Source organism: Rhamphochromis sp. 'chilingali' (genome assembly GCF_963969265.1).
Source record: "Rhamphochromis sp. 'chilingali' genome assembly, chromosome: 4".
Lineage (NCBI taxonomy): Eukaryota > Metazoa > Chordata > Actinopteri > Cichliformes > Cichlidae > Rhamphochromis > Rhamphochromis sp. 'chilingali'.
In genome coordinates this window covers 10,040,091-10,054,048 of record NC_137948.1, presented here as the reverse complement: position 1 = coordinate 10,054,048, position 13,958 = coordinate 10,040,091, and the positions used below count along the sequence as shown (strand labels likewise).

General features: G+C 41.3%; 2 protein-coding genes across 2 annotated transcripts in view; one reads left to right on the top strand and one right to left on the bottom strand.

Moving 5' to 3' along the window:
• The first annotated feature begins 321 nt into the window (after positions 1 to 321).
• On the top strand, positions 322 to 10,838 carry LOC308396122 (UDP-glucuronosyltransferase 2A1-like). The gene is made up of 8 exons (XM_080881221.1): positions 322 to 710; positions 5,307 to 5,787; positions 5,908 to 6,056; positions 6,141 to 6,272; positions 6,472 to 6,559; positions 7,276 to 7,495; positions 7,686 to 7,983; positions 10,071 to 10,838. Exons 1-7 carry the CDS (start codon positions 456 to 458, stop codon positions 7,963 to 7,965), a joined length of 1,605 nt encoding a protein of 534 aa, XP_080737347.1. The 5' UTR covers positions 322 to 455; the 3' UTR covers positions 7,966 to 7,983; positions 10,071 to 10,838.
• Positions 9,075 to 13,958, bottom strand: part of aspscr1 (ASPSCR1 tether for SLC2A4, UBX domain containing) — a 22,442-nt gene continuing 17,558 nt past the window's right edge. Inside the window, exons 16-17 of the mRNA XM_080881220.1 lie at positions 12,025 to 12,212; positions 9,075 to 9,339 (exon numbers count right to left, since the gene is read on the bottom strand). Coding sequence (XP_080737346.1) covers positions 9,329 to 9,339; positions 12,025 to 12,212 — 199 coding nt within the window. The 3' untranslated portion in view covers positions 9,075 to 9,328. The remainder of the gene's footprint in view (positions 9,340 to 12,024; positions 12,213 to 13,958) is intronic.

Below are 13,958 nucleotides of genomic sequence, written 5' to 3'. Positions count from 1 at the left end.
CAGCAAACACTGTTACTCTGAGTGGTGTTATTTATATTTTCACAGACTGTCAGATATGAAATGCAATTCTGAGGCTTAGAGTCACCTACTGTAAATATTTTTATCCGAACTGAGTACTGACTGATAAACATCAGAGAAATCAGAGAAAATGTGAGTGGAACTATGAATATAAACGTGTTTTGTGTTTTCAGGTGGCATGGGCTCAGAGGAAGCTTTTAGGTCTTCGATTAAGATAACTGTTGCTTTAAGGAATGTGAGAGTAAACACGACTTGGCATGCCCCTCTTTTTGTTTTACAGTTGTAGTTACAGTTGTAGTTACAGTTGTTGTCGTCCAGTCAGAGTGCAGCTCTTAACTCGTAGCTGACCTCTAGGCAGACTACACTCTGGACCTGCAGCTGCAATCTGACATTAGATTTTTCTCACACACTGGGGATCTTTTTGTGTTTCACACACGATGCAGGTTCCCACGTATCCTCTTCTTCTTCTTCTTCCCCTCTCCCTCCTGCTCCTTCATTCTGTCGCTCCAGTACACGGAGGCCATGCTCTGGTTTTTCCGGGAGAGTTCAGCCATTGGTTGAACATGCGGACCATCATAGAAGAGCTGGTAAAGAAAAACCACTCGGTCACCATCCTAGTGCCCGATGCATCGCCTACTGTCAACTACAACAACAGCCGCGACGCCGCCAAGTTCAACTTCCTGGTTTTCAAGGTAACACTGGCGGTTATACAGCGTGTTTGTAGCCTGACGGAGAACAGAAAGAAAAGTAAAGAGACTCAGATTGATCAGAAAAACAGAATAAACTCTTCAGAACTGAAAGACACAATCCAGGGCTTCAGATCTTACTCGGTTTCAGATTTTCCGAGGAAACCCAGATAACAAGCAGTAGTTCTTACGTGACGTCAGAGCTACCTGGCGATGTAGTAGTAATGACATTAGAATAACACTGATTTTTAAAATTAGCCCATACAAAATAGTAGGGCAAGTTAGCTTAAACAGAAGGAGAAAAGTATGCTTTTCTTAGACAACACAATATCTGAGAAAATATTACATTTTCATGTCATAATTTTCAGAATTTTCCTTCCATAAAGCTAGCTAGCTATATTAGCAATGATGCTATAAAGTTGTTAGCTAGGGTGTACCCCTCACCCCTCGCCCTATGGCTCCAGCCTCACACCCGTGACCCTGATGAGGATAAGCGAAAAAGAATGGCTGGCTATAAAGTTGCTTCAAAATGTTATTTTCTAACTACGTTTTTATTATTTTACAATTACGCACTTTGTACCGTAATTTACACGGTGTTATCGATATTTGTAATCAACAGCCTTGAAATGTAGAGCCAACCCTGCTAGTTTCTTAGGATTTTAAATAAACAGTTTAAACTTATTGATGCTGCACACAGGTGTCTATCATATTATTTTCTTTGACTTTAATAATGAAAAGGTTACACACAGCACTGCTCAGAGGCAAAAGCTAGTAATACTTGGACAATGGGTAACTTTAAACTTGTGTTCTTCTACACATCTGACAGGTCAGCTGTTAGACACAAGTACTAGTAGTGGAACGATTGAAATAAAGCAGCAGTTCTTTAGATTAATTCTCAGGGCTCTTTCATTAAAACAAACCTAACACTCAGATAATTAGAGTATTTTAACTGTATTATAGGGGTGGAATTGTGAAGGTGAAATTTTATTGGAATTTGCGAGAAACGTCTGGGGGATAATGTGTAAGTAATTAGTATGTATTTGAATTTTATGTTCTCCCTCTTTTTATTAACATCTTTTCATTGTCTTATTTCAGATTCCAGTTAAGCACAGTAAGATAAACAAGTCCTTAAAACAAGTCCTTAAAATATCCTTTGTTATAAAAGTCTGAACTTGCACAACACTACTAGTAAGTAAGTAAGTAAAGTTTATTTATTAAGCGCTTTTCACAGACAGGCAGTCACAAAGCACTGTACACAAAGATTAAAATAAACAGTACAATCAATAGACATTATACACAATGTAAGAGGTTAAATGTAAATAATGTAAAGAATATAAAATACGTAGATCAACAAAAGGCTTGTTTGAATAGAAAAGTTTTTAACTGGTTTTTAAAAGCACTCATACTGGAATTACATTGGTCAACGAGGTGCAACCTTAGGTCAATGCTGGCGTGGAGTCGGGGGTTTCAGACATTTGTCACTCAGTTGCAGACAAGCCACCAGTTAAAAGAAATGGCAGGGACTATTAGCTGAGTTTAGAAGTCAGTGAGACTTCTGTATCACTGGACAGAGCTCACGACTGCTGTACATCAGCTGTTGATTCACATCATACTGATACTGATGGTGGTGCTGAAGCTCCAACTACTGAGTTCCTAATAACAAGTTTAAAATACTGTGCTTCAACATTTTCAGTCTCTTTAGTGGCACTGACTGCAGTCTTGGGCATTTTGCATGTGTTTCACCCAGAATTACCCAAAGATGGATGGTAGGGATAAAACATGGATGGTGGGGAATACCATCATTTTGGTTTGGATACAGCTGGTGGACTCTTTAGGCCTTTAGATAACTCTCAGGATTTCCTTATGAAAATTAAATTTCTTGCACAAGCTTCACTTGTTTTTAGAACAAACTGTGAAAAGGTTTTCAGAAAAGCTTCATGTAAAGATGTCACAACTGAAAAAAGGACACAGATTACTGCACCTGCATTATGATGCACTTGTGGCTCAGATAGGCCATTCAGAACAATACAGAAAGGTAGTAACTGAAAAGTGCACCCTGTCTTAAGGAGTACAATTTGTAGATGGCACTGCTGAAACATGCTAATACTTTTCTGAAGGTTTTGTTATAACAAGTCTTACTTCCAGTACCCCCAGAATTGGATGCTACCGAGTGTGGCGGTTGAACTGCAGGCTTGGTGTAACAAAGCTCCAAAACCTTACTAGGAAATATCCTTTATGCCCTGACAGCACAACATTGATTGCCATCCTTGTCAAACATTAATCTTTTTTTTTTTTTATCAAGCTCTAAAGCCAGTTAATGAACTCATTATTTATTCTTTTCCCCCTAGTTATCATAGACAGGATAACTTAAAAAAACAAAAAAACATGAAGTGGTTCATTATGCAGGTCAGTATTAGTGACACAGAAATTGTTCCTAGCTCCTGGATAACTACAGAGGAGCTTTCATGACCCCCATATCCTCCTCGAGAAACATCCAAAGTCCACGCTGCAATGAAGAGGACAATGATCCCAACGAGTCATGGCAAATGTATGAACCAGTCTGAATTCTCATAAGCCATGGTGATTATTATCAGCATAGGTGTTATGATATTTTAATATAACAGCTGTTTTGGGTGACTTATGGTCTTCAAAGGTACAGTGGGATGCAAAAGTTTGGGCAACCTTGTTAATAGTCATTATTTTCCTGTATAAATCATTGGTTGTTACAATAAAAAATGTCAGTTAAATATATCATATAGGAGACACACACAGTGATATCTGAGAAGTGAAATGAAGTTTATTGGATTTACAGAAAGTGTGCAATAATTGTTTAAACAAAATCAGGCAGGTGCATAAATTTGGGCACTATTGTCATTTTGTTGATTCCAAAACCTTTAGAACTAATTATTGGAACTCAAATTGGCTTGGTAAGCTCAGTGACCCCTGACCTACATACACAGGTGAATCCAGTAATGAGAAACAGTATTTAAGGGGGTCAATTGTAAATTTCCCTCTTTTAATTTTCTCTGAAGAGTAGCAACATGGGGGTCTCAAAACAACTCTCAAATGACCTGAAGACAAAGATTGTTCACCATCATGGTTTAGGGGAAGGATACAGAAAGCTGCTCCGAGATTTAAGCCGTCTGTTTCCACAGTTAGGAACATACTGAGAAAATGGAAGACCACAGGCTCAGTTCAAGTTCAGGCTCGAAGTGGCAGACCAAGAAAAATCTCGGAGAGACAGAAGCAACGAATGGTGAGAACAGTCAGAGTCAACCCACAGACCAGCACCAAAGACCGACAACATCATCTTGCAGCAGATGGAGTAACTGTGCATCGTTCTACCATTCGGCGCACTTTACACAAGGAGATGCTGCATGCGAGAGTGATGCAGAGGAAGCCTTTTCTCCGCCCACAGCACAAACAGAGCAGCTTGAAGTATGCTAAAGCACATTTGGATAAGCCAGCTTCATTCTGGAATCAGGTGCTGTGGACTGATGAAACTAAAATTGAGTTATTTGGTCATAACAAAGGGGCGTTATGCATGGAGGAAAAAGAACACAGCATTCAAAGAAAAACACCTGCTACCTACAGTAAAATATGGTGGTGGTTCCATCATGCTGTGGGGCTGTGTGGCCAGTGCAGGGACTGGGAATCTTGTCAAAGTTGAGGGACACATGGATTCCACTCAGTCAGCAGAATCTGGAGACCATAGTCCAGGAATCTGTGACAAAGCTGAAGCTGCGCCGGGGCTGGATCTTTCAACAAGACAACGATCCGAAATACTGCTTAAAATCCACTAAGGCATTCATGCAGAGGAACAAGTACAACGTTGTGGAATGGCCTTCTCAGTCCCCAGATCTGAATATTATTGAAAATCTGTGGTGTGAATTAAAGAGAGCTGATTGCAGATTGGTTGGGTGGTGCAGGACGCCAGATATCCACCTCCATCCTGGTGTAAACAAAAAACAGGGAATTTAAAGTAATATTTTAAAGAAAATAATGTTTTTATAAAATAAACTTTTTTCTTAAGTGATGCAAAGATCTTCATTGTCATTTTTATATTAGATAAACCCTTATGCTTAAAAATATTTAAAAACTGTTAAATTGTAACAGAATGGTTTACAGATAATGTTTATCCTTTTTTTACATGATGCATAATATTTTTTCCCACAGGTTTAAATAATTTGCAGTGGTTTGATACTGATTGAAATACCTGCAAAGTCCTGTTTTAATCCTGATTTCCTTGTTGGTTCAATGTTAAATGTAAAAATGTGATGAAAAATGTCAGATTTCAGCATTGAATAAATTAAAATAATGTTGATAATCTGATATTGATTTAATATTTCAGTGAATGTTCACTACCATGGAAGCCTCCTGATATAGGACCTCAGTCTTATTTATTTTTTTCTGTTTTCATTATTTGTTTGTGCTTGTCTTTGAACTCACAACACACCCTTACTAGGCGATAACTGATACTGCTGAGCAGTGTGTTGTCTTCCATCAGATCCCTATGAGGAATCAAAAGAACTGTGAAGTGTTGATATTTAACAAGAATCAATAACTTGATCAGGGGGTTTTGTTTTGTTTTTTTCCCTGCAGGTGCCATACAGCAAGGAGGAATATTTGAGCCCCATTGAGGAATTCATCCACTTCTCCATGCACGACCCCTCAATGCTGCAAGTGGCCATGAAGCTGATCGACTTCATGGGGCGGAGCTTGGACTTCGGGAGGCAGCAGTGTGATGGGATTCTAAAGAACGATCAGTTGATGGCAACTCTGCGGGATGCCGCTTTCGACGTCGTCCTACTTGACTCCTTGGTAATGTGTGGCGACCTGGTGGCTGATGTGCTCGGCGTGCCGCTCGTCATCTCGCTACGCTTGAGCTTAGGCAGTGTTTTTGAGCGTCACTGTGGCCACGCTGTGTTTCTGCCGTCTTATGTCCCGGTAGCTCCTGTGCTGTACAACGACCACATGACGTTCACGGAGAGACTAATCAACTTGGTGACATATGTGGCGTCATCAGTGCTAACCGAACTGGGCTGGAAGCTGACGATGGATAAATACTACAGTGAGATTAAAGGTCAGAGGTGAAATCATACTGATGTCATCGTCTGTCTGAATTCATGAGGCATAAGGAATAAAAGTAAACTAATCCAAGCTTTTATTTTGAAGTCATACTCCTTATTTGCTGTATAAACAGGAACTCCCACCAGTGTGTGTGAGACTCTGGGGAAGGCTGACGTGTGGCTCATCAGGACGTTCTGGGACATCGATACGCCACGGCCAACCCCACCCAACTTCAAACACGTGGGTGGTCTGAACTGCAGACCCGCCAATCAGCTGCCAGAGGTGTGGGCTCTGATCATTGACAGTACTTGTATTCTGAAATGACACAGTTAAATGATGATGTAATGATGATGTCACACCTTACAGGACCTGGAGGCTTTTGTGCAGAGTTCAGGTGATCCTGGTGTAGTCGTTGTTTCTTTTGGCTCCATGGTACCCAATCTGACGATGGAGCGCACCAACGTCATCGCCACCGCCTTAGGACGAATCCCTCAGAAGGTCAGGGCACTCACAGGCAAACAGAATATGGGTTATCATATCACTGCATCCATTGCAGAATGAATGTATTTAAAGCATTTAAGCATTGAAAAAGTGCTAGTACGAATGGATGAATGAGGAAAGCTCAGTAAAGTGCTTTGAGTGCAAGAACTTTACCTGTTTGTTGGTTCTTTGAACCAATGAGTATCATTCCTTTCAGGTGATTTGGCGTCACCGTGGTGAAGCTCCACCTGCACTTGCGCCAAACATAAAGATTTCTGATTGGATCCCTCAGAACGATCTGCTCGGTGTGACTCATTTATGTTATTATAGGATTGTATGGAAGGGGGTTTTTGTTTTTTAAATTGAAAAGGTGATTAGAAACTGATTTTATTGTGGTGTTTAAAATGAATAAAAAATGTTTTTAAAAAGAGAAATGAATTAAAATAATTCTAATCAAATTTTTTTAAGTTTCAGACTTGTGACCTTGCTTTTGTGTTGTGGGCGTGTAACCAGGGGGAGGGACAGGGCGTAGACTAATGATAGACAGCTCCTGTGTCACATTTGTTGCAAATTAAAGACGCCATAATACATTTTTAAACATATGTATATTAACATGGTACAAACATTCACCTGTTAATATATTCCATCATAGAATAATCAGAAATAGTGTTTACCTGTTGGCTGCTGTCAGCCTGGGAAGTGGTGGCCATCTTCAACCAAACTGCTAATTTATAAATTGTCAAACATCAGTCTGTGCCCCGCCTCTTCCTCTTGATACACGCCCACAACAAAATAATTCATTTGTTTTCTGAAACACATTTTAAAAAAAAAAAAAATTTAAATAGCAAAACTTGAATTTCAGTTTCAAAGCACTTCTTCAGTCAAAGCGAACCTTTTCACCTTGATTTAGCTCAGTGTGATTTCAAAAGAAAAGCCTAACACGGCCTATTTTTTCCAACATTTTCAAAAATATTTGTTAGGTTCTTTCACAGTTACAGTTTTGTTTATTTCCCCCCCTCAGGTCACCCGAAGACACGAGCATTCGTGACTCATGGCGGCACTAACGGTCTGTACGAAGCTGTGTTTCACGGCGTGCCTCTGGTCGGCTTGCCGGTGTTTGGCGATCAGTCTTATAATCTTAACCGTATGAGCCACCTCGGCACTGCCATCGTCCTCGACTTCAACAAAGTGACAGCCGAGGAGCTGGCAGAAGCACTGCATGCCATCGTCAACCAGCCAAGGTAAGGGTGATTATACTGTGAAAAAGGTATTTTATGTACATTTCTGTGCAAAGACCGATCTCCATGCACTTGGACCTGTTACTAAATTTTGATTTCCTGTGTTTGACCCTGCTCCGTCACATTAAAAGTGCACTTTTGTTTAACAATGAAACAGCCATGTGACTTCCTGTACGTTTCCCATGATGCACAGCTACAAGACCAGCATGCAGCGTCTGTCGACGGTGCACCGCGACCAGCCGGTGACGCCACTGAATACAGCCGTCTTCTGGTTGGAGTTTGTTATGCGACATGGTGGAGCTAGGCATTTGCGGTTGGCTTCACATAATCTGAACTGGTTCCAGTACCACAGCTTGGACACAGGCGCTGTCCTGCTCATCACTTTGATGACTGCCGCTGCTTTGTGTTGGGTGGTCATACGCTGCTTCCTGCAGCAGTGCAGACGACGAGGAGGAAGAGAGAAGGAGGACTGAAGAAAGATATTTTTGAAGGTAAATACGTTGCAAAAGGTGATAGGTTGCTTGGGGCAGAAGAAATGGCAGTGGGGGTAAACCAGTCAGAAAGCAGAAGACCAAGAGGTCTCATTCCTCACTGTCCTCTGTCCTTCATGCTGGATTTACAACCAGAGCACGGAAGGTTACTGCAAGTTTCCTTACCTTTCCCAGGGTCTACTGTGCCTCTTACCCTATGAGAGCTGCAGGCTCCAGCCCCTCTTTAACCCCTTAAAAAGTGGGAGAAGATGGATGGATAGGAGTTTGCAAACTTTTAAGAAATGTTGCAAACATCCAAAAAGAAGAAAACATTTATTATACTTGAAAACCAGTTTAAACTTCTGCAAGGTGAAATAGTTGTCCTTCCTTTCCCTTGACGGCATGTGCTGAGAAAGTTTCAATAGTCCATCGATTTTCTGACTGCAGAAACTGACCCAAATTTTCCCTCCCTAGACACATTCAACAGTTTACCTCAGCAGGAGAAACACAGTTAAGAATGACTGCTAAACCACTAAAGTGATCCAGGTTGTGGAGTGTGCAGCTCACTGGGGACGCTTACATAAAATGGGCGGTCGTTAATGAAATTTGTCTCACCTGTGCTTTTCCTGCTAAAGGTCTTTAAGCCTCCAGGGACGTTTCACCTTTAAAACAGCACCTGTTATCTGCTAAGCCTGCTGTGAGGAGGGCTGCAGTGTAATGCAAGCAGATGGAGAATCATCAAAGCTGTTTTTCATGTTGTGTTTGGGGGTAGCAACTTTGATAGATGGTGCACTGACAACACAAACCTATGTTGTCTCCTTATTCTGCTTCTCTGAATGCCAAAATCCAATACTTTGTGGCATTTCTAAACTGTAGAATAGAACAACCCTTGTCACTGTACATGTACAAGAAAATTGTGGGTGCTCCACACCAACTTTACTGGAATAAAATATGAATAGTAGACAGCAACGAATAAATAAACAAGAGAAATATCATTATTATATTCAGCCTTTACCCTGGTGATGGTGAAAATGTTAACTGCAGATCCTGATCAAACTTACCTAGATGGGGCACCATGTGATTAAGTGCTAGCATAATTCAAATTCAATACAACAGACACATTTGTTCATCAATCTTTATTCACTTTGCACTTCACTTTTCTCTCAGCAGGAATCAAACACACCGATCTTCTTGACAATTAACGCATTCAATCATTTCAATCTTTATTTTAACCATTTTAAAACCCCGGCTTCAGCTCTGATGGATTAAATCCACTGCAGGTCACAAAGCTGAGCCTCTAGTGAAGCATAGCGAACATTTAAGTTGCATCAGTCTGTCATGGTGGGTCCTCAGCACAGCAGAAGCTTTACTTCTTACCTGTAGAAGAAACGGAAAGCAGGAATTAAACGCACTGCCAACAAAAAATATACACAGTATTTCTCTTAGCTCCCATTTAGCTACCCCTCCTCCTTGTCCCTTTCTTTTACCATGTAATTTTATCTTTTGTTAGTAAGTGGTGTTTCTATGCATGCAAATCTTTTGAGCCAGCAGTAACAGCTGATTTACAGCTCAATATATATATTTCTTGAGACTGTGTGTCTACATCTTTAGGATTTTTCGGGGGGCATTTTTGCCTTTATAGGATAGTGAAATAGTAAAGAGAGACAGGAAAATGGGGCGAGAGGGGGCGAAAAAAAAAAAAAATGCAGCACAGGGCCGGAGGCCATCCTTGACTTCGTCCTCACCCTCAGTTGGAGCTGTCCCTGAGCTGAGAAATGTCTACTCATTTCTAATCCTGTCTTTTCTGATCAATCCCAATGCAAAGCTCAGCATTTTCGGCTCTGCCTCCTGTCTTTTTATCAGTGGTACTGTCTCACAACCTTACATCACTGCTGCTCTCACTGTCATTTTTAAACGTTGCCATTCACTCCATCCTGCCTGCACTCTCCCCTTCACTTCTTTTGTACATTGGCCGTTGCTTTGAATGGCTGAACCCAGGTGTTTGAACCCGTTAGGTTCACTACCTCTACACTGTTACTCCTGCCTCCTCCTCATTTTCACACGTGTTCTGCCTTGCTTGGACTAACTTTTGTTCCTCTCTTCTCCAGTGCATACCTCCACCTTTATAGGCTCTCTTCCACCTGCTGCTTCCTCTGACTACAGATCAAGACGTCATCCGCAAAAACAATATTCAACAGAGACTCCCGCCTGATCTCAGCCTGTCCATTATCACTGCAAACACAGAAGGGGCTCTGAACAGATCCCCACACCCACCTTGAACTCATCTGTCACTCCTACAACATACCTCACCACGGTCTCATTTTGAATCTGAAGTTACACAGAGACCATCAAAAGCTTTTTCTTTACCCAACAAGCATCAATAAGACAGATATTTAGGAGTAAACTGTAACTTGTCCTTTAAAATGCACACGCAGAAAGTTGATGACTGCCTTCAAGTGCTGATTAATGACAGAGTGAATTAAGGCAGATAAGGAAAACATATCCTGAATATGTTAAACACGCTTTGTTGTCCAGATCAATACACAAAAACCGAGCCTGGATGCAATAAAAACCAGTTAAAAACAAACCTGGTATCATCCACCCCAGCGCTGTTTTTCAAAACACCCTTCACAGCATGAAACCTGCAATAAATCCAGTCAGCACGACACAAGGCAGATCATCATGAAACAGGAAGGAGAAGAAGTTTAGTTTAAAAGATGCCGGGCTTTAATCGAGGGCCAGAAAGACGCCAGAAGGCTGAACACTACAAGTGTGCTGGCTCTAATACCGAATCCTCGGGAAAGCATCAAAACACTCTGCCCATTACTGAACACACTAACGAAGACATGCCAACAAGCCTCATATGCTCTATGTGTGTGTGTCCTCTGTAGTGGTCCACACATGGAATCTATAATTCCTGATTCAGCCTCCCCACTTTTTCTTTTAACTTTCCTCATGAAAGACAAAACAGCCACGACTTTCTTCAGAGATGCGGAAGGACACACACGGAGATCAGCCAGAAATAAAATGAACAGAAACACAAACAAGATGAAGACAGAGAAGAAGAGAGCCATGTACCAAACAAAAACATCAATACGGTGACCACCAGAGACAACCACAGTAGAACAACAGAGAGGCGCTGGGACTGGACAGACCACAGGGGCTCGTGCTGTGTGATGTGGCCCGGCAGCAGGCTCTCTCCCTGGGCACGATGAGTGTCTGTAGTGGTCTCATGGGCTGGAGGGGGTGACCATCCTGAACTAATTGGATCATCCTTACATGCATCCTGATCCTCTGAGTCATCACAAATTCAGCTTTCAAAAAGCCATGTCCTATTAGCTGTGGTTTGTGGTGTGTGTGTGTGTGTGTGTGTGTGTGTGTGTGTGTGTGTGTGTGTGTGTTTACCATGACATGAATCGTGTGCCTCAAAGCCTTCTGTTCTTTCTCAACATTAAATAAAAAAAGGGGTGGTGGGGGGCAATGCTTCTTTCTGAGTTAAATGTGTTAGAGGAGCTTTTGCAGCTAACGTGTTTGGTGCAGTTCTGCTGTGCCTACAGGTTTTCTTTGTGCAGGACTGGAAGTTTAATTATTCAAACCGACAGCGAGGACTAAAAGAAGGCAGTGGACTCAAACTGGTATTTGTTTGATGCTTACTGGGATTTGAGAGAGGCGTGATTGTGAATGTCAGAGTTTCTTTCACTAATTTCAGATCAATTTTCAATCTTTTCCTCATAAGTTTTTAATGTGAATGTTTATGTATTTGAAGTCCGTGTGAAATGACAGCAGTCCAGCACAGCGGGCCATAGATGAACGAGGAGAGGATCTTAAAGGGATGAAATAATAAATCAACCATGTTTTTTTTCTTCTTCTGATAACTTTTTGGCTGAACCTCACTCATGATATCAAGGGTTGATTCCATGTGCTGTTGAAGATGCGTGAAACAGTTATTGTACCTTGTAACCTGTAATTGTCTTTTCTTTATTAAAACCCCCCCCAAAAAAACAGTGTTACTTAAACACAGATCCTTTCTCTTTGTATGTGTGCTCTATTTTCTGTCCTGACCTGGAAGTTTGAGCCATTTAGGCACCTTGCCCGGGTCAGATCTGGCAGGTTTGGCGGCCTGGGTTTGTGTCAATGGGTCTTCCTCGTTTTGTGTGGATCCGCTGGCTTCCACTGTAGGCTCTGGGGGAGGCAGCGGCTCCCTGAAGCCACCAGAGCTCGAGGAGGGAGTTGAGGACTGGAGCATGCAGCTGAAGTAGGAAGGGAAAGAAAAAAGAGAACAAAATGAATGACACGAGTATGAGAGGATGCTGCACTGAACAAAGTTGTCACATTTGTCCGAGTCATAATTAGTTGCTCCCACATAAATTTTGGTAAAGTGAGTAAAGGCAACATGCCATCTTATGCCAAAGGAAAATAGTCGCAAACTGAATGTTCGCCAAACTATGGAGACATCATCCACTGATCCTGAGGGCCTCTGTGATCCGGGCACTTGAGTTCATATCAATGAAAATTGATTTTAAAAAACTGTTTCAGGACATCAAAGTTGGTTGATCAGTGTAATAAGTCTAAACTATCATAAAGAACATGTGAACACCAATGTTGTCCCTTAATTTCATAGATGAAAACTACAATCATGTAAAGATACGACTAAATTTGAAAACTTGAAACAGAGTGAATGTAGGAAAAGGGGAATCTTACAGATACAGTGATTTGTTTTGACCAACCATTTATCCCATATGGTGATTTTTCCGGTTACTGTCTACAGAAAATGCATTTTGTAATTTCCTCTGTCACCTGAACCTGTCACAGCTGGATCAGAGAGTATATCATGTATAACCAAAGTATGAACAGACCAATATATCAGCTGAATATCGATACTGGATTACATCTGGCTTGCTGACTGTTTATGTCACCCTGTTTAAACAGAATAACATTTACTGAAGTGGACGATATTTAAGAACTTAATTCTTAAAGAGTAGAGTTTGAAAAAAAAAAAAAATGCTCAAACAAGCACTTTCAAAATTAAAAAGTGACAGCATACCTTTCATATGATCTAACCACCTCTATCATATGCATGTTTGAAAGCTGAAACCCAAACCAAACTGTTCTAAAGCACAAAAAACAGATCAAACTTTCAGATCACCAATAATTACATCTCTTTGGAATCTGGCCTAGCTGTGTGTCGGGCCTATGCATAACTTCATAGACCATCACCTACAAGTTGTAGGTGTTTTCTGTCACCAGGGGGCAGCATCCAAAACATGTGGAACAACTAGTCTGTTGCCTGTACTGCTGTTGGTCCTCCAATCAACCATGGAGAAGACATTAGTTACAACATATAATGAGATGAAGTGAGATTTGCAGCCACGGTCCGTTCTCACACTTCAGTGTTTGCGTTTCTCCCTCTACCTCATGAACTCTGATATGTTTTACTGGGCTATAAACCATCACTGCTGGTTTTCTGGAGGACTGCACACCACCATGTCTGAGTAGGATGCATACCAAGACCCTTGGATAACACCTACACCAATAAACCCAGTGCATCCTGCTTAAATAGGTGGAGTTTTGCTTTTGAAACTAGGATGTATTCCATCACAGTGAAGTTCAAGGTTGGTCAGAAAGAAAATACTCGTCAAGAAAAGCAAAAATGTGGCTTTTCATCTTTAAAACCTATGAAAATCTAGCTCTGTGTTTTACTTCTAAAGTTATGAGGAATCACACATGCTGGAAAAATTTAAGTTTGACTAACCCTGAGCTTGAAGCTAAACGAGATAGTGATCTGAAACAGAGGCTTTGTTAATGGAGCTGAAGGACAACAGGTGGGGGTGACTTTTGGGGAGTTGGCTCTATCTTTAGACAGACTGGAAAATGGTGTGCGTGTATGTGTTTGTGTGTGTGAGCGAGCGAGAGAGAATCTGTATGCGTGTGTAGGAAATGAGGGCGCATGGGGGCACCTGCTGTTTAGGCACAACCTCAAAGGGATTCCAATGATG